Genomic DNA, 24,049 nt, shown 5'->3' on the forward strand with positions numbered 1-24,049 from the left:
TTCAGCGGTCCTCTAGCGTAGTAGGAATAACAAGACATGCTTCGGCACCGTATCGACGAGGTATCGGATCTTGATGATGCAGTCCATGACGTGGAGTAGGCGGCTGGATAGTGGACCTGAAATACTGGCCGCCACCAGTACGTAACCTGTGCATTTCCCGCAAACTGGCAAGGCTGACAGCACTGACGAGCGTGTGCTCCATATCAGTGGTGGTGCCAGCAGATGCTCTGCAGGCTTTCAAACGCCTAGTTCCTTCGTGGTGAGCAGCTGCTGCAGCCTACATTGTTCTCACTCGGTTGTCCAGCGTATGAGCTCTGCTTTTAGAGTGTCATAGGTGTTTTCAGGAGACGGAGAGTGCAGAATGTCTCTACGATGGCAATGACAGCTGGTGGTAAAGCACCAGTGACAGTCGTACCGTGCTATTTGCGATGTGACTCATTGGCATCGGAAGAGTGGCTCAATGCTCAGTAACCAGAGTTCGAGCCTGACTGCCAAAACTCCGGCAGCTTAAGGGTAGCGACAACAGGTTCGAGTACTGTGGGATTCGGCATCACATCGCTGTTGGTTGTGGTGTCCATGGTCAGCCGGAATGAACGGGGCTGAAGGCCTTTACTGTTGTCACCCAAGAAACAAGGGTGGACATGAACACTCTGCACGTTGGAGAAGGGACGAGCAGGTTAAGTTGTCATGGTTTTCCTATCCCACATATTTTATTTAGTGTTCTCGAGCCGTGGACGACCACAGACGCTGTCGCTCTTGCCGGGCTCTTTGATATGTACATTGACTTCATATATGTACAAAATGCATGTTAGTAGCATGTTAGCATGCACTGGGTTGCTACTAATACCACTGTGCTTGTGACTCAGATGTCAAATTGTTTTCTTTCCCTTAATCTGGTGACAGCATTTTTTTCTTCTTCTACTTGTGCACAGGGGTTCCACTGTTTAAAGGGAACATCGGAGCGTGCGGCGGCAGGGTGGCGCCACCGCCGGCCGGCGACTGCAACAAGATTCGCGCATATGCAGTGAGCACCGTGGCCCGGTGCTCTTTCGTCGCGTCAATGGTTTGCTTCGCGACGATTGGCAGCGCGGAAGCAGGCAGAAGCAGACAGCAGCAGACGATGAAAGAGCACGACTCACAGCGTGCACTGCGCCTGCGCAAAACTCGTTGCAGCCGCTGGACTGTGGTGGCGCCGAGCTGCCGCCACACGCTCCGACGTTCCCTTTAACAGTGGACCCCTGTGTACGTCCCTCAAACAAAACTTCCAATTTTGCAAGTTTGAGGTGTTTTGTACTGATCAAGTATACAACGAAGTTTTGTTACATAATTTGCCCTTTAAAGCACATTAAAGCAGTTAGTGTGTTTTCTTAGCTTCTTGTTTCTGGGGCAGCAAAGTACGAAATATGAAAAATGGGCACTGGGAAAAGACAGATGCTTTCATGTTTCATGCCTTGCACCAGAAATGTAATGATAAGCCAAACTTAGACTGGCCAGCCCAGGAACAAGTTCTTTTGTTAATGCCTTCTTATTGTTTGTTTTTAGAAGTAACTTCTTGTTTGCCTTCTTTTAAAACATCTGTAGACGTGTTAATTGCCTGCAACTACTGTGTATTAAAGGAGTACTGACACAAATTTAAATATTTTTGGTCTGTTGCTCTAAATAAAACACAGGGGTCGAGAACCCCTAAAAACAGTGTCGTACTGCTTGGGAATGCATTGAATGTATTTTTAATACCACTGCCTTAAAAAATGCATTTTCGGTTTCGGTATCGAGGGGGTGGCTTCGCAGTGACATGTCAACGCAAGCCTGACATCACGGGAAGACTGCAACTCGCCAAATACGAGCACCGGCTCTGTCATTTGCTGTCATTTGCATGTGGTTCACGTAAACAATGAGTAAATTATCGCCCAGCGACTCCGACAGCAATTTCTGCGATTTAGGCTGCATGCAGGACGCAGACTTCACAAACCCAGTGAACTGTGTTGACTCGTAGTGATAATGTCCATTGCGGTGGGGCTGGCTTGCGGATGCTGGGTGACGAAAACTTTAAAATCAAAGCTAAATATTCATACGCGTTGCCTGACGCCAGGTGTGGAGCGCGTTGATAGCTCATATCATGGAAACGAAAAATGTCCCTTTTGGGGAGCCTCAAAATCGTGTCAATACTCCTTTAAGCAGGAAAGATGAATACATGCGAAATTCATAGAATCACTGAAATCATACAAGGAATGCTGAAGGATTTGTACCACCCAAAATATGAAACATACGCTACTCTCGCCTTTCTTCATGTTTTACACTGTAGACCACAGAACTGAGCATGATGATAAGGGGGTGTGATTAACCAAATGTGTGGCCTGTGTTCATTTCGCCCTTTGTCAGTGCAGTTTCATGTTGCCATCGAAAATAGTGCTGCTAATCTTCCTTATAGGGAGCCAGAACCACGAGCCAGGAAAATGGAAGATTCCGGAGAGCCTGCTCGGTGAGGTCTCTTGCAGCTTATTGCACAATTATTTGAATTCTTTGCACTTGCACTCTGTCATGTATAATATTTATATATCCCATGACTCTAGGGTGCTTGTAGTGCTTCCAAAGGGAGGCACCGTCGGTGACTTCGTAGTAACAACACACACACAAGTTCCGCACCATGCTCAACTTACCCTCGGCTGCAGCGAGGGTGTTTGTATACATATATTGTGGGGTTCCCCCTGGGCTCATGTAACAGAACAAATATAATGTACAACATTTCTCCTGCCCTTAAGAAAAAACAATTAAGCTATACATAGTCATCCAGTTTTCTGTGGATGCTGGCACTCTGGTTGAGGTCGTGACGTGAGGGACGACGGCCCTTGGCGTGACTCAAGTGACTCCACCTGTTGCCAAAGCTGCACATCTTGGGTGGATCAAGATTCTGGCAGACTTACATGCGATGATGTGGGTGGCACTGTGTGTGTTTGAGGTAGCGGTGTCGGATATGGATAATCGTGCCACTGTGATTGTTTTGTGGGCTCCTTCAGTGTGCTCTTGGAATGCTTTGATACATGCCAGGTAGTGCTGTCGTTCAGACGATGAGTGTTATGGGCTTCCTTGGAATAAATTACGCTGGGGTGTGAATACTGGGAGAAAACTTTTCTTTGTTCTTTCTGATGCACCCAGACTTGGTCGCCAGGATGAAAGGAGCTGTGATAGGCAGGACATCTATGATCGGCGTCCTCTTCAGGGGCGGATGCAGGTGCCAGCTTTAGGGGGGGGGGGGTTCCTTCATCTCACCGGTGGTGGGGGGGAGTGGTAGGGTAGGTATGAGGAGAGAGGTAGAGGGCGGGGACAAGAGTCTCCTTCCCCCTTTTGTGTAATGGTAGCCAAAGCAACTTGATAAAGGAGTTGGGCGACAGGCACTACCAGCAGGGGGGGGAGGGCAATCGCCCCTACCGCACCCCGTCTGGATCCGCCACTGGTCCTCTTGCATTTTACGCTGATAGTGTTCAACATGTTGTCTGAGTCCCTGGTACTCGTGGTATGGGTTCTTGTGAAACTGTGCGCAGAGAAGCTTACAATGTGCAAACGCGTTCGAGGTTTACGACCACGTAACAAGTAAAACTGAGACAACTTAGTTGCAGTGTGAGGAACGGTTCGATATATTGAGACATAGTCGAGAAGCGTCGTTTTTTAGAGGGCTTCATTCTTGAAGGGCACACTGAATGAATGACTTGAAAACGTGGCTGAACCGCAGACTGGGAAAAATAAAGTGAAGACCGGATGTGCTTGATTCCCCCTGTAGTGAGGTATGTCTCAAATTCAACCGAGGCAAACTGGGGGCCATTATCAGTGACGATTTCCTCGGGCAGTCCCTCTCTAGAAAACACGGAGGCTAGGAAACAGTTTACAGATTGACTAGTTACACATGGTGTGAACATCACCTCAGGCCACTTAGAGTAATAGTCTACCATGACTATGGCATACCGACAGTCTTGAGGGGCTGAATGCAATGGACCCATCATGTCTACAGCCACCTCCACCCAGGGTCGAGGAGGATATTCGGTCGACTCTGTGAGCCCCTGTCGACTCTTGGCCGACTTGTCAGCACTGTTGCCAGTTAGACAATCGCTTACATGTTGCTCGACATGTTTAAGAAAAACTGGCCGCCAGTTGGTGCTGTGAACCAGGTCTTGCATTCTGACTATACCTGGGTGTCCCGCATGCACAAGTGCAAGAACTTTTTTCTGTAGTTGGCTGGGAAGGACAACTTGGTCCCCTCTTAGTAGGATACTATCTACCACCAATAGTTCGCTCCTGATCTCATAATATGGATGCAATTCTTAAGGAAGTTGGTTCTTTGGAGGCTAGCTATTCATGGTATATTCCATAACTTGTGTCAGCAATGGCCGTGGCCAACAGGCCGTGGCCTGTTGTACTTCAGTCTTAGATATTATGGCCTCAACCTGGGCGACTAGTTTTTCCTGAAAAGCAAAAGGAGGTTCAGCGGTATCAACGGGGTTGCGAGAGAGGGCATCTACAACCTTATTCTGCTCGCCTTTGCGATAGTGGTCGTCATGCATAGCCTGGAGAACATTTGGACCCAGTGCCGAGAATGTAGTCAGCGCGGTTTGTCAGCGCGGTCTTCACGAGCATGCCGTTTTGTGTGCAAAATGAAGATAATCCATGCCTTAATACTCAAAGGCAACATCTACCTTGGCTTCCAAGTATTTCACAAGGCTTCGTAGTTCTGAGTCGCTTTGCTGCTGCATGGTGAAGTCATATGCGCTTAGGGTTCCCAGGAAGCTGTCTTCATTCTGCTCGTCTTGCGGTGGCGGGTCAAAAGAGGTGCGGGACAAGCAGTCGGCATCTGTGTCGAATTCCTGAAGTCTGAGACTCCGCCATGCAAGGTGACCCGAAGAGTTCTTTAGGTTTGCCAGGATTGCCAGCCAACTTAAGGCATGATAGTCGCTCACCACTTTGAAAGGCCTGCCATATAGGTACGGACGAAAATTGCACGTAGCCCAAATAATGGCAAAGTATTCTTTCTCTGTTGTAGAATAGTTACCTTCGTCTTTCTGTAGTGACTGGCTAGCATAGGCAATGACCCTTTCAAGGCCGTCTCTTCTCTGCACAAGCACGGCACTGAGTCCTACACAGCTTACATTGGTGTGAATTTCGGTTTCGGCTTGTTCGTTGAAGTGAGAAAGAACGGGCAGCAACTGCAGGTATTGTTTTAGCTCCTCAAATGCTTCGATTTCTGGTGTGTCCCACTTGAAATTGGCGCCAGATTTTGTTATAACTGTCATCGATATGTCGGTGTGGGAGTTTTTTTTTTTTTTTTTCAAAAAGCATAGATAATAGGCACAGAGACCAAGAAACCGGCACACTGCTTTCTTGTCGTTGGGCTGAGGAAGTTCACGATGGCTGCAGTCTTCTGTGTGTCAGGGTGAACTCCAGGCTAGTTGATGACGTGTCCCAGGAAGAGCAGCTCTTCATACATGAAATGGCACTTCTTTTGTTCCAGGATGAGCCTGGGTGGCTTAACGGCTTGTAACAGCATGTCCAGTTTCCTGAGGTCAAATTCTCAGAAAAGACGACAAGGCCACACAAGTAGATGAGACAGGATTGCCACTTTAGGCCTGCCAGTACTGCGTGCACTACGCATTGCAACGTCACAGGTGCCAAGCAGGGACACAACAGCATGGCCTCAAACTCAAAAGAGCTGTCTGGAGTGATGAAGGCAGTTTTTTCTTGGTCCCTCTTGCGTCTTCAATTTGCCAGTAGCCCATCTTCAAACCGCAGGGATTTATCCTTCTTTACTAATACTACTGGTGATGCTCACGAACTCTTGGACGGTTGTGTGGTTTCATCACGTAACATTTTGACTTGTTGCTTTATGGCGTTGCATTCGCATGCAGAAACTTGGTACTGACTCCGACGGTGTGGATGGGCATATGCTTCACTTATAATGCAGTGCTTAGCAACAGGGCTTTGTTGAATCCTTGATGACGACGAGAAGTTGCTGGCTGTCACAATTTTGTCTGTGTAGGCGACCGGTGTGCCTTGTTTTTCATGTGCTTGTATTTGTGGCTGAAATTTGTCAGTAACACCTTCACTATCCTTCCATGCAGCTTGGCTATGCCTCTTCTGGCACCGATCTCACAGTTGAGCAACAGGTGCTGGTTGCCTGTGATGACGTCTTCTAAATCTGCAGATTTTGTGCCTGTGGAAATGATCATGCTGGAGCGAGGTGGAATACTTGGTCTTTGAGCGTATTCAAGGCGTGGTTTAATGGCGTAATGTGCGGTGGTAATGCTCATTTTGAGGATAGTGTTATCGACTCAGATCTCAAGTGGATGATTACACCATATTGGCTTGGAAAGTCAATGCTGAGAATGACATTCCTCGAGCAATGCTGTAGAATTGTGAAGCTCATCGGATTAATTCGATTATTAATTGTGACTCTTGCTCGGCATATTCGAGCTGGTGTTATTAGGTGACCTCCTGCTGTCCGGCTTTCAAGGCCTTCCCAAGCGGCATTGAGTTTCTTCATCTTCATGGTGAATGGTCCACTCATGACCGAGTAGTCTGCCGCAGTGTCGACCAGAGCGACGGTGTTGTCTCCGTCGATAAGCACTTCGATGTAAATAGTTCGTCTTGCATTATGGTTAGGTCATGGCGTCGGATCAAAGCTGTGTCAGTTTATTTCGCTGCTGCCACATGGACTCATCAGGTCTTCTGGTGGCGAAGTTTCGTCTTCAGGGCTCTGTTTGGCTGGCGGCGTGTTCTAAAGATTTCAACTTAGCATCAGCAGCGCCGGCAGAGGATCTTTGGTGTTGCGATGAACAGTAACCATACGTCTTTCGGTTGCTGCTTTCAGTTTTCAGGATACAGACTAAGCGACCACCCCATGTTGACCCATTTTATGGTCGGCATTGGGGAGACAGGTAGGGTCCTGGTGACAGTGAATGCGACGACCGTTGAGATCTCCTCCCGGATGCTGTGAGATTGTCGGCGATGTCGCGTGGCCGTTCCTCTTGCTCTGGACATGGTGCGTTGATGGTGAAGCCATGCAGGCCCATCTCGCAGTACTGGCAGCGGCGGTAGGTGTGGTCGGGGGCACACCAAATGTCGGTCTTTTGTGGGATGTAACGTTGGTGCATAGGCGGGGGGGATGATGTCAGAGGTGTTGTTGGTGTCTGGTGAAGGCATTGAGATGACACGGGGCCTTGGCACAGGTGCGTAGTGGCGACAACAGCATAGCTCATGGCTTCCATCTGAGGCACTTCAGCAACTCCCAGTGAGCGAGGAATTTTTTCGTGAACAATGTCAGCTATTGAATTCACCTGAGTTTGCGATCCAGGTAGCATCTTCTGCAGCTCCTTCTGCACAGCTGCTTTGATTATCTCAGGCAGGCCAGCAGTGCCTAGAGCTTTAGCGTTGGCGTAGTTTGCAGCCAAAAAACTGCTGCAGTATTGCCACATCCACATCTTGTACGTTTTCTCAATTGTTGAAGCCTCCGAAGCAAATTTAGCGGCCATCTTCGGCAAATTCTTTATCAATCCAGCAAAGAGTTCTTGTTTTACACCCCTCATGAGGAAGCTGACTTCCTTCTCTTCGGTCATGCTGGGGTCAGCATGGCTAAGCAAGCGAGTCATTCCTTCTGTGTAGATTGCAATGTTTTCATTGGGAAGCTGCACACGTGTCTCCAGCATAGCTATGGCCCTTTCGTTGCGGACAACAATCGTGAAGGTGTTTAAGAACATCGTCCAAAAGAGATCCCTGGTTTGAAGTGTGGATTCTCGTTTGTCGAACCTCGTCCTTGTGGCATTTTCTAGGTAGAAGTAGACGTGACACACTTTTTCTTCGGAATCCCACTTGTTGGAGGTGGCAACTCAGTCATAAGTCTCCAGACAGCTTTCTGGGTCTTCAAACGATAATCCACAGAAAGTTGGCAGCTCCCTGGGCTGCTGCATCACAACTGTTGTGGGCGACAAAGCAGCCATCATCGTGGCTGTTTTCTTCGTCACCGTCGTTTCTGGCTTATCAGGTAGAGGTCCATATTCTGGTGGTAGCCCATGTTGCCTTCGGCTAGCCCGATAATCCAGGAGGTCTTTGGCGTCTTCATCTTCACTGTTAGGATTCGTTTACGACTTTTAGTGGGCATCCAGAACACGAATGGGCCAGCATCTCCACCATATGTCATGGCGTTGTGACGGTGAAGTATGCAGAACACAAGCTGGTACAGATGAAAACTCTTTATTGTGCAAACTTATGCCCACTAAACTCAAAGATAACTCAAAGTACAAGCAATACTCTCCATACAATGATAGTGGCATACATGAAGGTTGGGCGTCGACTAATCTGATTGTTGGCGGAACGTGTCGTCTTTTATACATGCATGGTTGAAAATTCTAGCGTTATCGCCGGGGCTCTTGTTAGCTCCTGAATAAACCCTACTACTTGTCTGGTGTTCACAATCTTATCAGAACCCTCTAAGACACTCCCAAAGTTTCCCAAACATTGTGGCAAGGCCTGTGCCAAGCAGTGGGAACAGTTTTTGTGGGTGAAGCCCGATCAAGTAACAATGAACAATAGTGCGTGGTCATATAGACGCATGCATGCATACATGCATACACACATACATACACACACTAGCAGGATGCATCAGCAACTTCTTCCGATAATCTATATCTTTCTGTGCAACCACAAAAGATGGTTTAGAAACACTTCTTATCAAAATAGTTTCTTTTCCATCTCTTCAATGTTATTTCAATGTAAATATGTCGAATTTGTCATTGTTTTGTTTTGATTTTGTGGCGTCTTGCCAATATGAAAACTCATCTCTTGCTACCGCTGCCACTTGCCTAATATCGTTCTTGTTGATGCATAAATCCAAGTACAATATCGCGGCACTAGATTCGCTAGAAAACCTTGTTTTGTCTAGTGATGCACACTGCAGCGTGCCACTTCCATTTGAGCTCGTGTTTGCCTCTTCTGAGCATGATCACCTGTAGGAATTCAACCTTGGTAACCTTGTAACGATGTTCATAAGCGTTCACCATTCTCACAAAGACTAAAGAAGTGGGGTGTGTAGCAAGCGCAGGTGACCCACTTGCGCCGTTTTTTTTCTCATGACTGAAGAGTGCTGCTGGTCACACTAAAATCTGTGCTGCATACTGGGGCTGTACGGTGCTCTGAGTGCCTCGGATTTTCAAGAAATTGACTGGCACTATTAAACTAATCATTTCATAGGGCTTCAGTTTTTAGTGTGGAGTTTTGCATAGTAGCAATTAGCCCAGCCAGGCCTATTACATGCCTGACTGAGGCCCAAGGCATCTAGGATCGAGCTAGCCTGAATAGTGAACCATGCCAGAGCCATGCATTGCCTTAGTGCCACTAAGCAATCTGGGCTAACAGTGCACTGCCAGCATGGTGTTTCATAAACTGCACACAGCTTTCTTCAGTCCACCACAAAAGTATTGAGTTCTCAGTGAAAAAGGCGCACACACAACTGCCTCAGTCACTAAGCATTGCTGTCATCAAATCCTGAGCTGAGTAATGTGCAGGAAGTTTGTCAATTGACTTCGTTCGTATACTTAAGTGCACACTGAATAACCCCAGGTAGTCGAAATTTCAGAGCCCCCCAGCACGGTCATATCATGGTTTTGGCACGTAAAACCCCATTATTAGTCTGGCCTTGCATGCAACTTCCTGAAATTCATTCTTGTGAGACATCCAATGGACACAAAGTCTATTGGTCATGTTTGTCTACATATCGTGAAAAGTAGAGAACTCTGGCAAGAGCAGTTGTTTGAAAGCTAATGTCCTTTCATATCTGTGCATCTGTTATTTGCAGTGAATTTTGCAGAGTAGCAAAAATGTTAAAATTGGAGCCTATGTTTTGAGTAGGTAAAAAGAACACTGTGATGTCTGTTAGCCAGAATTTCTATGCCCCTGGGTGACCTTACTGATTGCAATGACAAAGTAGGTGTTCATTTCCATGTAGGCCAGCTGTTCTGGAGGAGCCACCCCATGCTTCTGAGAAAGATTCTGCGACTAGGAAACCAGCTGGTGGGTGTGAGTCAGAATGGTTGAGATTTGTGGACTGCACTCAGAATTACAGTTATGACCTGCTTCACATTCAGGGTCAAGCAAATGTGACTTGGTGGTATGCGTTAAACCTTGTTAACCAAAAGGCAGTATATTTTTCACCCTTGTACCTCCTCATCTGCTGCATTCAAGCTTTCCTTTTGTGAAGCACAATCTGATTCAGAGAAAATTTTGATCAAATTTCTGTTCTACGCCTACAAGAAATGTTACTGAACAATATACAAAGCTCTGACTGTCACCATTTGTGCATTATTGCACTACATTCGCATTTCAGTTCTAAAATGTGTGTAATTATCCTGTTACAGTAAACACCAACATGACTAGCATTTGAGTCATCTGACAAGGAAGGTCTGTTTTACTTGAAATGCTGCTTGTTGCTGAGAAGCAGCTGTTCACACCATTTGTGTGCAAAGCAACTGTAAGAACGGGAACTGGTTGATTTGTTCAGTAGCTTATTTTAAGAGACGAATGACTAATGATGATGACATATGCCTGTCAGGAGAATGGATGCTTTATATTCTTCAGTGGAATTTTTCAACACCACTGTTTTCTGCTGAGACTGAAACTTCAATATCATTTGATCTATGGCAAAGGTCGCAATATTGTGAGTGATTTCTACAGTTTGGTGAGCAGATTTGGGTAATTGTTTCTTACATGCATGATTACGATGATGCCTGACAGGCTGCTTCTGCTGTTTCTGCAGGTGATGGCAAAGGCAAAAGATCACCAGTGCATAAAGCTGACGATGTCAAAGAGAAGAAAGCAGCAAGCAAGGTGGACGATGATGCTGCCAACATTGCAACACTTTCCGCCACAGGAAAAGACAAGAAGCCAGAACCCGTTGGTTTGTCTGAGGCCGCTGACAAGGGGACAAAAGAAGAGGTTCATCCTGCTGCTCACAAAACAGGTGCCGGCAAGGCATCAGATAAGCACAAGCACACAGAGTCTGGACAGCCCTCTTCTCCCAATGGCAGCAAGGAGTCGGCCATGCCAGCTGGCAAAGCATCACATCACTTGCATGAGTCACACTCGGCTGCTGCCCCCAAGTGTAGCAAACCGCCATCCCAGACTGCCAGTGACACCGTCATCAAGAGCAAGACGGGTTCGCAAGATGAAGGGACCTACCAAAGCCACCTCAGCTCATACCGAAACACACGGCACGAGAGAGGCGCTGGAACGAGTTCGTGGAATGACGTTAGCCTGTTCTCCAGGAAAGCAGATGACAGTGGACCAGCAGCAAGAAAGTGTGATGATGACCGTGGAGGCTCATTGCTTGCTAGTAGCAAGAGCAGCATCCCCGTCATTCAGCCTGTGGTCCAACCCTTGTTCAGTCTGTACAGCTCTCCCTACAGCTCAACAAACAATGTCTCTGGCCAGCCGCCTGCAGGGCCGTATGCATTTGGCCCCAGCTACCCCAGCTATCACGCAGGACCATTTTACCCGGGCTGCCTGCAACGACCTTCATTGGGCTACAACAGGCCACGGATGCTACTCTACAACGGACAGAGACCAAAATCACTGGGCTTGAGAAATGCACCCTGTCTCGAAGAGTCGGAGAGCGACGTAGATGACTCGAGAAAAAGGAAGAATCCAAACACTAAGGACAAGGTGCAAGATGATGATGATGGTGCAATTCAGAAAGAGGATCACAGGGCTGGTCCTAACAAGGAGGAAGGGAAGAAGGCAGCCACTGAGGAAAAACTGGAGGTTGAGAAGAGGGCAGACAAGAAGACTGCTCATTGATATGCTAGTCAACAAAAGCAGCGGCTTAAAAAATGATTTGCAGCTCATACCTGTATACTCAAGGTTGATGAGCATTGCCTGAAGGCAGCGTCAGATTTATGCGGCCAGGATATCTACAAATTGTTCTGGACCTAAGCTTTTTCAGTTGCGACTCAATGTCCACAATTTGAAGGACCTGCTTAGACGAACATGTGTTCACTTTTGTCTTGGCTTTTGGTCCCACTCAAACTGCAGCATGCTTAGTAGCAGATATCTGAGCACCCTATGCAAATTTACTTGCTGAAAATTGCACACACCCTTTAATTATTGTGCTGTAGCAAGCAAGAAATGAATTGTGTTTGGAAGGTGTTGCTTTGTTTTGTTTTTCCCTATGTAAATTGGTGCATTATTAGGATAGTTTATTACTTTGACAAAAGGGATCAAACAAGTGTCAAGTTGCATCAGAGCTGCATAAAATTGAAGGATATCCAATCTTGACTAGTTGACAATTCTGCCTTGAAGCTGTTATTCAGTCTATGCTTGTAATGTATAAACTCTGGAGTCAAGTGTATGGATTCATTTGCGTCTCATTTTATGGGGCTTCAGTGCAGGTGTCAGCTCTTACAGGCAGCATTGTTCCGAAGATATAGTAGGTTTTCTTGTGTGCCTCAGTGAGTCACTGTGCAAGCAGATGGTGATACTATATGAGAGTAATATAAAAGACCTGCACAACAAGTGTGCAAATTGTGTAGCTCAAGTTCAGCACAACACGACACAAATGAATGCTTACTATTCTCCATCCACTTAAGTTTGACAGGTTGCCGACCACACAGAGGTCAGTGCACTGTAACGCCCACCCGCATAGGCCACCCTTGTAAATGAAGTGACAGGCTGGTGAGGGAAAATCATTGAGGCTGGCCAAATGCGTGCTCTATCAAAAAATGTGTGTGCTGACACACATTTCAACCTGTTACCTAACCAGGCATCTCTGAAACTTTTTAGTGCGTTTATGTATGTAAGTGCCCACTCCGCTTCCTTTGAAAGCTTACATTAAGCTTCAGTTGTATGTGAGCATCTGTCCTGTTCACAACATTTCTTCCGGTACGGTTTTCCACTTACGACATTACGATGATGCCCCAACCAACCCAACAATCAACCCTTGTGAAATTTTTATTCTCATAGAAAAAATAAATTTTATAAGTTTATTGCTTAACTTTCTATGTTTTAAGGTAGAGTGACCTTGGTTTTCATGCTGCATTTATTTTTGTCCTTTCTCCCTACTTTTCCACCGCCAACACAAGCCCACAGTTGACAAACCATGTCTGTTTTATGTGAGCATGGTTACGCTTTAAAACACGTAAAATATTTTGCCAAATTAGCTTGATTTAGTATTTTTGAGCAGAAGCAATGGCTGCCTCAGAATCACCCACACGTATGAGCACATCATGCCAAATAAGTTCCCAAACATGTGCTCCGCCCAGTCGAGTATGCTGATTCAATATATACTTGCATTGCCTACTTTCTGTCAAACGTATGGAAAGTGCAGAGCGTGGAAAAGATCAACTGAACAAAACGGCCACTCGGTTACTGGTGTCATAGTACTTACAACATTGATAGTAGTGACACTATCAATGTTGCTTTCAAGCAATGAGTGACATAGTATGGCGTCTCCAGTACTTCAGAGACTTGCAAGCATGAAGCACACAGTTTGATTGAACGAAGGGACGAAAGCTCGAGTAAAGCAAGATTCAGAGGTGTAGAAGAAAAATTAGAAAACTGCGAGAGTTAAGTTTTACAGTAAGAAACACTATTGCCATAATCAGAGATGGTGTGCGAAAATGCACAGACGCATGTGAAGCATATGTCTGTAGGCGCATGCCACTTGAAAAAGGAAATGACCGTTGGCATCCTTTATAACTATCCAGTAGCGATTGCATTTGTTATTGAACTTTTTTTTTTCTAAATGAAGTTTCTTTGTCCTCAACCACGCTGCACAGCACTCCAAGGTATGGGAAGTATATGCAGACGGGTGCCGTGGCCCACAATCCATTGCGAGAGTCAGGTTTTTACTCACTTTTCTTCCTAAAATCTGCTAGAGCGCCGGCATGGAGGAAAGGCAAAAAAAAAAAAATGTAGGCAGTATCACGTAATTCCGCTAGCTTCGGCAAGCCAACCTCTGCTAGTAACACCGCCCCTACCGACAAGTGCATGGTGGGTAAGATTAGGCCCCCGCTGCAGGCGCAACCAAAGCGAGCCGACCAATAGTAGCGCTTGCCTATCACATCTCCGGGGCTCCCCCCCCCCCCCATTCCTCTGCTAGTTCACTGCACTGCTTACGTGCCCCCTTTTTCATGGCCTTTTGTAGACTGGATCCGTATACGGTAACTAAGTTACTGTGTAGAAACCTTATTGTAAACTAGAGATAGGGAAACGTGTGGCACCTACAGGTGGCGGAACAGTCCACTGGGACTTAAAGGCCAACTCCAGCGAATTTTTGGCCATGTCAAAGTAATGGTGCTTTTATGTTCCTGAGACGCTCCTGTTACGGGCCCGATAGCAGAAATACTCGGCAAATTGGAGAATAATTTTAAATAAGCAAAAAAGCGCAACACCGAAACCCAACCGAATGTACTGTCTACGTATGACGTAGACGTTGTTACGAACGAACCGGAAGTCGTGCAAGGCATGCCGGTCACGCCGGCGCGTATGAAAACTGCGACAGCCGGGACGACCAGCAAAGCGCCGGCCAAACCAACGCTGTCTGTCGCCTTGTGCACAGCAGACGCTCGCTGTAGCGGCCGAAGTTAGCGGTGCCCGCGACTGCGTCATTTCCGCCGCCTTCCCAATACTGACGTCACAGACGCAGTGTTGCCAATAACTGTGGGAAGCCAGGAGGGCGTTTGCAAACAATCTTTAAAATTCATTTGCAAACAATCTGCGCATGTCTCAAGCCTGTAATTTGGCACAAATGACGGAAACGTGCAAAGGAACGTACCCAGTGAATTTCATTGAGATCCATCGACCTCGAAAAATCGCCGGAGTTGGCCTTTAAAGGGACTGTCTGCCGCTCGGAAAAATTTTTCTGATTGTGGTGAAAATGAGAAGATCGTAACATCGGCGGCAACGAGCATGCTTTTGCCCCATAAAAAAAGGAATAATATCTTTAATTTGATGTTAAAAATCGTGAAAGAATGACCGCTAGCGTCACCGAACGGCGATGTGGTTCAATCCACTGGTATGACAAAAAATCCTCGAAAGTAGACTAATTTTGTTTAAAAACAAACGTATAACTTGAAATTGTATTTTACGCACTTGAGGCACCTTTCGGTTGCGTCAAAGAGTAACTTTTTGTCTTTTTTTTTTTCTCACGCATTCAAAAAGGCATGCAAAAAGGCGCCCGGTGGCGCCGCACCCGCCCGACCCGCACGAACGCTCGAACAGACGGCTAGGTACCTGTAGTATGGTGGCTTTTTCTTTCCCTCCTTCTAGCCACCATAACCTGGGGACAGAATCTCTAGGGATTTTCGATCGTGGCGCCGTCACTTCGTAGCGGAGCTCTTTGGAACGCCGCTTCGCCGTCCACGGCCGCCTCCCATGCTGGCTGAAGCGCGATGCATTGCAGCTACCATAGGAAACTCTATGGCAGCTACCATAGACACTAGCGCCAGAGTTCCCTCTAGTAAGTATTGTAGGAAACTCTATGCAAGGGACCATACTTTAGCCATGCCATCGGTGCTTCTTTCTGTCATGGAAGCCGACGACGACGGTAGCAGCAGCAGCGGCTCCGACGACATCCGTAGCGTTTGCGAAGACAAGTGTGATGAATTGTTCGACCCCCCCCCCCGAAAAGGATTTAATTATGTTGGAAGTGCAGTCCGGACATATACTGAGAAGGAGGTAAGCAATGAAATGAAATAAATACCACAAAGTAAACTACAAAAAGAAAACAAAAGTATAATACTTTGTTTTTTCTTATTATCAGCACGTTAGCAGTTTCGCAAGGTTTTTACGTCTCTAATTACGTACTTCCGCTTTCGGTTTCTGGTTGCTCCTGCGAGATACGTTCGGATCTTTGCTCCGTTTCCGATCTCGAGCTTCCCAGGTCTGAGTGTCTGATGGCATCTTCGGCTGAGCCGCACTGGCACCGTGGCGGTGGAAGGGAAGTTACGTCAAACACCACCCGAGTTTCAGGCCCCGCTACGGCCCAGACCATAGAGTTTCCTACAATACTTACTAGAGGGAACTCTGGCGCTAGTGTCTATGGGAGCTGCAACGCATGACGCTTCAGCCAGCATGGGAATGATGGGTAGTACACAAATTTGCCTAAACTTCGTACTTTCGGCTCCGTTTGGCTCCGCGTCGGCTGCATCTGCTTTGTCGAAAAAACGAAGTTCAGCAAAAGTCAGCAGTTCCACTTCACCGCTTCAACTTTTTTAGGTTCACCAGTTCAGATCTGGTCACGAAGTTCACAACGATCCATTCTTTTACCCGAAAGAAAACCAAAACACAGCAATAAACAAAGCCACAAGTACGTTTGAAGCCGCAAGCACGAAGACTAGGCAAATTTGTGTACTACCCATCATTCCCATGGTAGCTGAACGATCGCAGCGCCAGAGTCCCCTCTAGTTAATTTTAGGAAACTCTATGGCCCAGACGAACGTGTGAGTATGGTGGCTAGAGGGGGAAGTGTGACGGGCGCTGTATCCCCGCCGTGGGAGAGCGATGCGCGGAACGCAATGAAAGTTCTGGCCGCCGCAAGGGGCGCTGGTGTAGTAGTAGGTGCTCGCGCTCGCCGCGCTTGCTTTGGCTCGTCTGGACTCGTTCGTTCTCTCTGTGCTGTGCCGTCACCTTGTTCGGATGCCTTGCCTTCGCTGTCGTCGTTTGTTTACCCGCCACTGTACCCAGTGTTCTGCGAACCATGCCGTCAAATCGCGCAAGTACATGCTTCGTCCCTGGCTGTAAAGGCGGGTATAGATCATGCTCGGAGAAGCTTTCGGTCTTTAAATCCCCGAAGGATCTCTCGAGGCGAGAGCAGTGAGCTCGAAATAATAAGCGGACTGACAAAGAGCTGACAAGGGACAGCGTTGTTTGCGAGCGGCACTTCGACGTGAGTTTCATCGGAAGGACATACCAACACATTATAAACTGTAACAATGATTGTTCGCGGGCCAGTTGGTACATCTTGAACATGAAACAGCGCGCTTAGACAGGACAGAAAGTTACAAGAAGCAGACAGACTGTGTGCTTCTTGTAACTTTCTGTCCTGTCTAAGCGCGCTGTTTCATGTACATTATAAACGGTGAGGTTGTTGAGATACCCCGCGTTTGTCAGAAGACGCTGTGCCTACGGTGTTTCTGGACGCACCAAAGTACTTTACCAAAAAAAAAGAAAAGCAGACAGGAGTGTCCAAAAATAAGGGAGCGCCAAAAACTTGAAGTTGAGGAGGGTCAAGTAATTTGACCTCTTAACGTGATAGGGGAGTATGTGATAACAAATGTCTGACATAATTATGGGATGACAAATGTGTGATAAATAAACATGTCCTTGCATGTATTTAGTATGCATATAAAGCCGTAAGTTAACAGAAATCATTGGTCCTTGCATAGATAGAACTATCGCTAAAATAATAAAATAAAATGCTCAGTATCAAAGAGCCTCCAGCTGCAGCATTCCGATCTCCACTTCAATTTTCTCAAGGAAAAGGAGCCGGAAATTGTAAATGCTTTGAACATTTCGCGCTCAAGAGAACCCCCTACAATACAGAGGAAATGGAGGGGGGGAAGTAGGTGCGGACTAAGAGAGAAAAAAAAAAAAACGCGCTGCACTGCAGCCAATATACTCGCTATGAACCATTGTAAACAGTTTACACTTGACCAAGAGGAAAGAACACATTAAAGTCAGCTGAGCTATGCAGCCGAGCAAGTGGTTTAGTTCAACTGAAGCAGCCTATAAATATGGTAAAAGCAGCGCAAAAGGAATATGATAATAAGAATGACACAGAACCAGCGCTGAACAGTTCAGCGCCTGTCCTGTGTCGTTCTTCTCGTGTTGTCGTCTTTTTGCGCTGCTTTTACCATGAAAATCAGCCAACTAGCCAAGTTTTTGCACACTGTAGCAGATTAAACATGTCGAAGCAAACCGATATTAAGAAACATTTAAATATGAAAGCCTGGAGGCACGCCAGTTCCGTCTGGTTTAAAAGCATTCTTGGTTTTCTTTTTTTTTTCTCTTGCTTAACACCGCTAACAACTTGCAACACATGCTTCTTAGCGAAACAAACACGTAGCGCCTTCAACAGCACGGGCGCGGGGCATAAGCGATTATTAGAAACAAGTGAAACTAACGTTTAGCGGCCATACGCAAAGCAGGCAAATGCCGCCGCAAGCACCTACGACGCAGGTAGCGCCACCTGGTGTGACCGCCATCTTTCATTGGGAATTCGTACAGCCCTCCGCTCTCGCCCGTCACACTTCCCCCTCTAGCCACCATAGTGTGAGCCAGGGAACTCGAATCTGCGACAGCAGCGCCGTCTGCGAGACGCGCACAGCAGTCGAAATTCAGCAGACGACATTTTGCAACGGCGGATTTGCACTGGAATTGAGAGCGCGAACGACGAAAAACCAGACGATTAGAGACGCTTGCGAGACGCTGTGCGTCCAGCGTGAACTCGCCTGCTCTACACGCGCTTTTGCTGCGTCAGTTTTGCACAAACTCGACGAAGGTTGGTAGTTTCTGCATCGTCTTTGCTCTCCGGTGAAATCCCGACAGCAAAAGTGGCCTTGTGTGAGCAGGGCCGGACGATTTACAGCGCACGCATGTTTTACCTCCAGTCAGGCCGTGTTCTGCTGCAGCGATGGAACGTCGCAGCGTCGTTGGCGTCGTCTGCCAGCGCGCGCTGAACGATGGGATTGCACCACGCTCCACCGTCGATCTCCGCGGTGGCGCGGTGGCGTGCACTCGTGTCGTGGCCGGCCCAGCCGAACATGCGGCACCGCACGCGTGGTGCCCAGACGAACGTACGGCACCGCACGAGTGCGCAGAATACGCCACGAGTGCCGCCAGCCGAAGATGCCATGAGTCAGAGCGTGGCGGCGCCCAGTCGAATGTACATCAGGCAGCGCTCGTAGCCTGACCGGCTTCCGGCGGCAGCGGAAATACGCTTACCGCACTGAGTCGTAAAGTGAGAGCGCCTCATGGAGCGTAGTGCTCTGAAAAAAACCAGCCGAAATGTATTCAGAGCGCTCGATTTCGACCAGCGAACGTGACGCGCGTCGCGAGAGCGCTCTGGAGCGCTCGAAAATGACCTGGTAGCACCAACGGCCAGTGCAACAATGACGTCACAGGCAAGTGTTTTTTCAGTTATTGAACGCATCAGATTCTACGTCACCAAACGCGATACTATCATACTATCGCCTTTTGCGATCGTTTGAGAATACGGGCCCTGGAATAGCCATAACATACACAGTCTCGGAAGCAAACGCAATAATTTCACACCCAATTCGTGGTTCCCACGCGTAAATTCGCAAAAGTTATGCGCAAAAGTGCAGCAACGGCTATTTGAATTTACGCGCTAAAAAGAAAGTGCTGACACATAAACAGCGAATAGTTGTACTTAACGTGGTTAACTTGCAGTCTTGCGCTGAAGTTAAGTTCAGCATTTAAATTTCCCTGTGTTTCTTTGGCAGCGCGGAAGGCAAATGCAGGCGGCGCAAAGTGGCCACGTGACCGGCGGCTGAATCGTGCGCGGTGGCCGGCGTGCGGATTTTGCCGTCCTTTGTGCGGTCGCTTGAAGCATGAACGAGAGCAGGATGAACATGGCGCCCGCTCAGTCAACGATGGCCTGGGGCACCGGTGCCGCGGAGTCCAGCAGGCCCGCCCGCGACAGTCCGCAGCCGCCCAAGGGGGGCCGTTGGGAGCGGCCACGCGGTCCCGCAGCAGTGGACCCGGTGATGGAGCAGCTCTCGTACCTGCGCGGCCCCACCAGCGGGCTCGAGACACGCGCCACCGTGGAGCCCAAGAAGTTCACCGGTCGGTGCCGCCTGTTCGTCGGAAATCTGCCCAACAACTTCACCGAAGATCAGTTCCGGAAGCTCTTCGAGGACTACGGCGAAGTGGCCGAGATTTTTCTCAACACCGCCAAAGGCTTCGGCTTCGTCAAGCTGGTATGTTTAAAATGGCGTCGTCCAACGACTCCGCCAGAAGATACGGTTGTGCGTGCGGCGAGGCTTTCTCGACAACGCGTCTCGCAAAATGATTGCGATGTTGAGACCACCGACACAGTGCTGTGCGGGCGTGAAGCGCGCGCGGGTTGTGACAGCTGCGTTTTAAAGAGCGCGGGCTTCTTTGAGCTGGCACATGCGAATACATCTAGCCATCCACGCGACGTTCCGTGTAGGAAACAGGAAATTCGATGTACTATCATTAATGTCGTCCACCTAACTACGCGAGCACTCGCACAAAACGTGATTTATATCTCAACGTATTTGATCTACTCGGTAACAGCATTGAATGTTGCTTGACGGGTCGCAATGTTGCATGCAAAGCCAGCAACCCCATTAACTGTGCGAATATGTAACAAAAAAATTTAAACAATTAACGATAGATTTAGCACGCTTCCTTGTGCGCCATTTAAAGGAGTACTGACACAAAATTTTGTAGGCGAGATAACTTGTGGGATAGATTTGTGTGGACACACATGCATCATCTACGAAATATCAACGGATAACATAGGCTAGAACATAAAGTGCGTGTCGCGCCACTGCACGCGAAGCACGCCTTTGGTTTTCATGTAAAGAACCAACCGCCACGTGCCTTGCGAGCGCTCTCTCTCCAGCAGAACTTTTCAACGGAAAAAGGGAGTACGAAGGCTGGTGAGGGGACCCAGGAAGTTTGTTCAAAAGAGTTGTCTACAAGGTGCTCATGTACACGTGGTTTTGTGTGCTCACGTAGCCAACTATGTTTACATGAAAACCACTCTGCCTCACTCGGCGCTCTTTGAAACCGACTGGGCGCTTTAAAGCAGTCTCCAACTAAGTAAACGTCGCGCGCTCGAGCTGTCCAGCTAGTTATTGCAACAGAAAAAAATATGTAAAATTTTTGTGTCAGCGCTCCTTTAAGTTATAAACCCACGAAACTGAAGAACACTACAAGCAAGTGATGCATTAGTGTATTTAGTTTAGTATCTGTTTCTGTAGCACATTCGACAGTCACTCCCATATAATGCCAGGAAATCTGCCACGGTCATTAAAGGCCAACTCCGGCAATTTTTTGGCCATGTCAAAGTAATGGTGCTTTTATGTTCCTGAGACGCTCCTGTTACGGGCCCGATAGCAGAAATACTCGGCAAATTGGAGAATAATTTTAAATAAGCAAAAAAGCGCAACACCGAAACCCAACCGAATGTACTGTCTACGCATGACGTAGACGTTACGAACGAACCGGAAGTCGTGCAAGGCATGCCGGTCACGCCGGCGCGTAGTATGAAAACTGTGACAGCCGGGACGACCAGCGAAGCGCCGGCCAAACCAACGCTGTCTGTCGCCTTGTGCACAGCAAACGCTCACTGTAGCGGCCGAAGTTAGCGGTGCCCTCGGCTGCGTCATTTCCGCCGTCTTCCCAATACTGACGTCACAGACGCAATGTTGCCAATAACTGTGGGAAGCCAGGAGGGCGTTTGCAGACAATCTTTAAAATTCATTTGCAAACAATCTGCGCATGTCTCAAACCTGTAATTTGGCATAAATGACGGAAACGTGCAAAGGAACGTACCTAGCGAATTTCATTGAGATCCGTCGACCTCGAAAAATCGCCGGTGTTGGCCTTTAAAGGGATACTGAACAAAAATTTGAAAAAGCTACGAAAACACTTGCATTTGACTCGGACGACATGACTGTTCCTATAAACAGCGTTTATTTCATGTAATTTCGAGCAGTTGGCCGTATTTTTAGTGGATTGTGAGAGCGCGGCGGCTGCACGCCAGTGCGCTTGTTGATGGCCGTGACGTCGAATGCTGCAGCAAGAGGGGGCAACCGGCACGCTCTCTCCTGCCCTGCCACTTCCCTTTCTCCACCTCTCCACTCAAGAATACCTTCCCGACCGTGAGAACACGTTTTGAGAGACTCGCGGCAGCGGGTGGCGGCTTGCGATGTCGATTGATAAGCGATTTTGCAGCGAGCACGGTTGGTGGGTCAGTATCTGCTGAGTTTCGAGTCACTTCCTCTCTAGTTCGCGGCGCGGCCGCTAGATGTGCCAATTTGCGAAAAATGCATTAAATTTATTATTTTCTGCTAGTCTCTGGCTGAAATGAAGGTTGTTTCAACAAATTTCAGCACCCAATCTTTCAGTTGGGCCATTTATCTCGACGGCGAAAATTTTGTTCAGTATCCCTTTAAAACGAAAGGTATTGGCCGCGAGATTGAGGAGAGTCTTCACCTAGCGGCGAGCGGACTGAACCCCGTGGTGTGGATGGCTCCTTGCGTCGTCTGCTAGCCACACCGTGTTCTCATGCGTGCGTACGTCATGCACGTCCTCCAATTATAACTTATTCCATTGTGCTAGCACAGTATCAAATGTTTGTACGTATGCTTACACAATATACATAAGCATTTCGCCTTACGAAATTTGTATGCACTCCAATAAGTGAATGCATGCACGTGTCAGTATGGTGCTAGGTCTAGCCACCGTACCGTCCATTCGCCAAAATCATTTCAATGTGGGTACCACATCGTCGTTCAAGCACATCACACGGTGCATTTGGCGTCGTCCTAAATGAAAAAAAAAAGTACTAAATGTCGAAGTGTGAATGCAGAATTTTAGCGACACCATCTCGTGAAGCGTTCGCGATTTGGAAATCATTGTGATACCGCAAAGCATGAACGAGCGTCTGCAGAGGATGGTTAGCAGTAAAAAAAAGACCTGAAGCCACGCATTTCTACAGCAGTACGCATATTCATGCAAACAGAAACGCAGAGTGCACAAAGTTCTACTTCATCTAATTACGCAGAAATACAGGCTCTCTTTCTTTCTTTTTTGGAGCCGCTAGAGCAAGAAGTATGCTTCATTGGCTCTGTGTAATACTATTTGCATTGTGGTATAGGCAAAACACAATTTAAACACGTGCAAATAAAGAAAAAAAAACACCGAGCACAGTGCAAAACATGAATGTGACCGAAGGCCAGTACCCCATTGATTGGCAGATTACGCTTCTCTCGCACGTAATAGGAACGTTAGGCCGGTTTCGTGCATTAATGTGTCAATCGAGGGCATATACATCACCATTAGGCTGCAGTCAACGTACTTTAGTCGATTCAAACCGCCTATGGCGATGCGCCACTGTGTACATTTGTATACGTGCCGCCGATCGCCTATCCATACAAACGCAGCAACGGTGCTGCCACCTATAGCCCGATCTCGTGACGAATACAGTCACTGCATGCTGCCAATTCTAACACACGTGGCTGAAACATGTAGGGATAACAAAGCAACTGGAGATAAAGCGGAAGACCACACAGTGTGCGATGGAACAAAAAATAACATTAAGAGACCGGCAGAATGGGTCCGGTTCCAAATATCGTAGTTGACATCAAGTAAAAGAAAGGGACCTGGGCTGGTCACGTCATGACAGTGGACAGTAAGAATGATTACCAAGGGTTGGAAAAGGCAGGGATAAAATGGAGATAATTGGAAGAGCTCTTCGTCCTGCAGTGGACTAAAAGAGGATGTTGCTGTGAATTAAACAGTTTCTAATATCACGAGATTGGCGTGTCATGAAACCACAATACATTGGCGTAACACCATTTCTGAAATTGCTGTGGCTGCAATTTTTTCGGCAACATTGTCATGCCTGGTCTTATTTACCACCCTTTCAGGCCCAAATTATTTTTTTAACAGGTTTTTACAATTTGAGATAGTCATGATCACGGCAGTTTCAGAAAATGAAAAAAAAAATGTGCTCATACTTTTCAATCAAAAATAATTCTGATCGAATTAATTTATCAATTAATTGTTTAATATTTTGATTATTTTTCAGTAATTTATTGCTTAAAAATATTTGATGCGATTACATAATACCCGATAGATTAAATTCAGATGTTCGATGCAGAACTAAAATAAATGCCCTACCTCGCATGATGAAAGGAGAAGCCAAATTCGCCCTCGCATGACCTGACTTGTGTGTACTAGGTTGGCAGCACATGTGGAGCAGATGGTAAGTACGGGTTCTAGCAGAAGAACCACCCATTTC

The 24,049-nt window shown here is 47.3% G+C and overlaps 2 protein-coding genes across 5 annotated transcripts in view; both read left to right on the plus strand.

Annotated features, from left to right (window-relative positions):
• The window catches only part of LOC119397014 (translation initiation factor IF-2), a 50,929-nt gene extending 37,450 nt beyond the window's left edge, over positions 1 to 13,479 (plus strand). The window contains exons 5-7 of the mRNA XM_037664432.2: positions 2,429 to 2,479; positions 9,983 to 10,047; positions 10,790 to 13,479. Of these exons, the coding sequence (XP_037520360.1) occupies positions 2,429 to 2,479; positions 9,983 to 10,047; positions 10,790 to 11,829 (1,156 nt within the window). The 3' untranslated portion in view covers positions 11,830 to 13,479. The remainder of the gene's footprint in view (positions 1 to 2,428; positions 2,480 to 9,982; positions 10,048 to 10,789) is intronic.
• Positions 13,480 to 19,556: 6,077 nt separating this feature from the next.
• Positions 19,557 to 24,049, plus strand: part of LOC119397017 (splicing factor, proline- and glutamine-rich) — a 206,403-nt gene continuing 201,910 nt past the window's right edge. For 3 of the 4 annotated variants that reach the window (XM_037664435.2, XM_049417297.1, XM_049417298.1), the window contains exon 1: positions 19,557 to 19,970. In XM_037664435.2, coding sequence (XP_037520363.1) covers positions 19,602 to 19,970 — 369 coding nt within the window. In that variant the 5' untranslated portion in view covers positions 19,557 to 19,601. The remainder of the gene's footprint in view (positions 19,971 to 24,049) is intronic. The other variant, XM_049417299.1, reaches the window with a different exon arrangement.

Source organism: Rhipicephalus sanguineus, chromosome 6 (genome assembly GCF_013339695.2).
Source record: "Rhipicephalus sanguineus isolate Rsan-2018 chromosome 6, BIME_Rsan_1.4, whole genome shotgun sequence".
NCBI classification, from domain to species: Eukaryota; Metazoa; Arthropoda; class Arachnida; order Ixodida; family Ixodidae; genus Rhipicephalus; species Rhipicephalus sanguineus.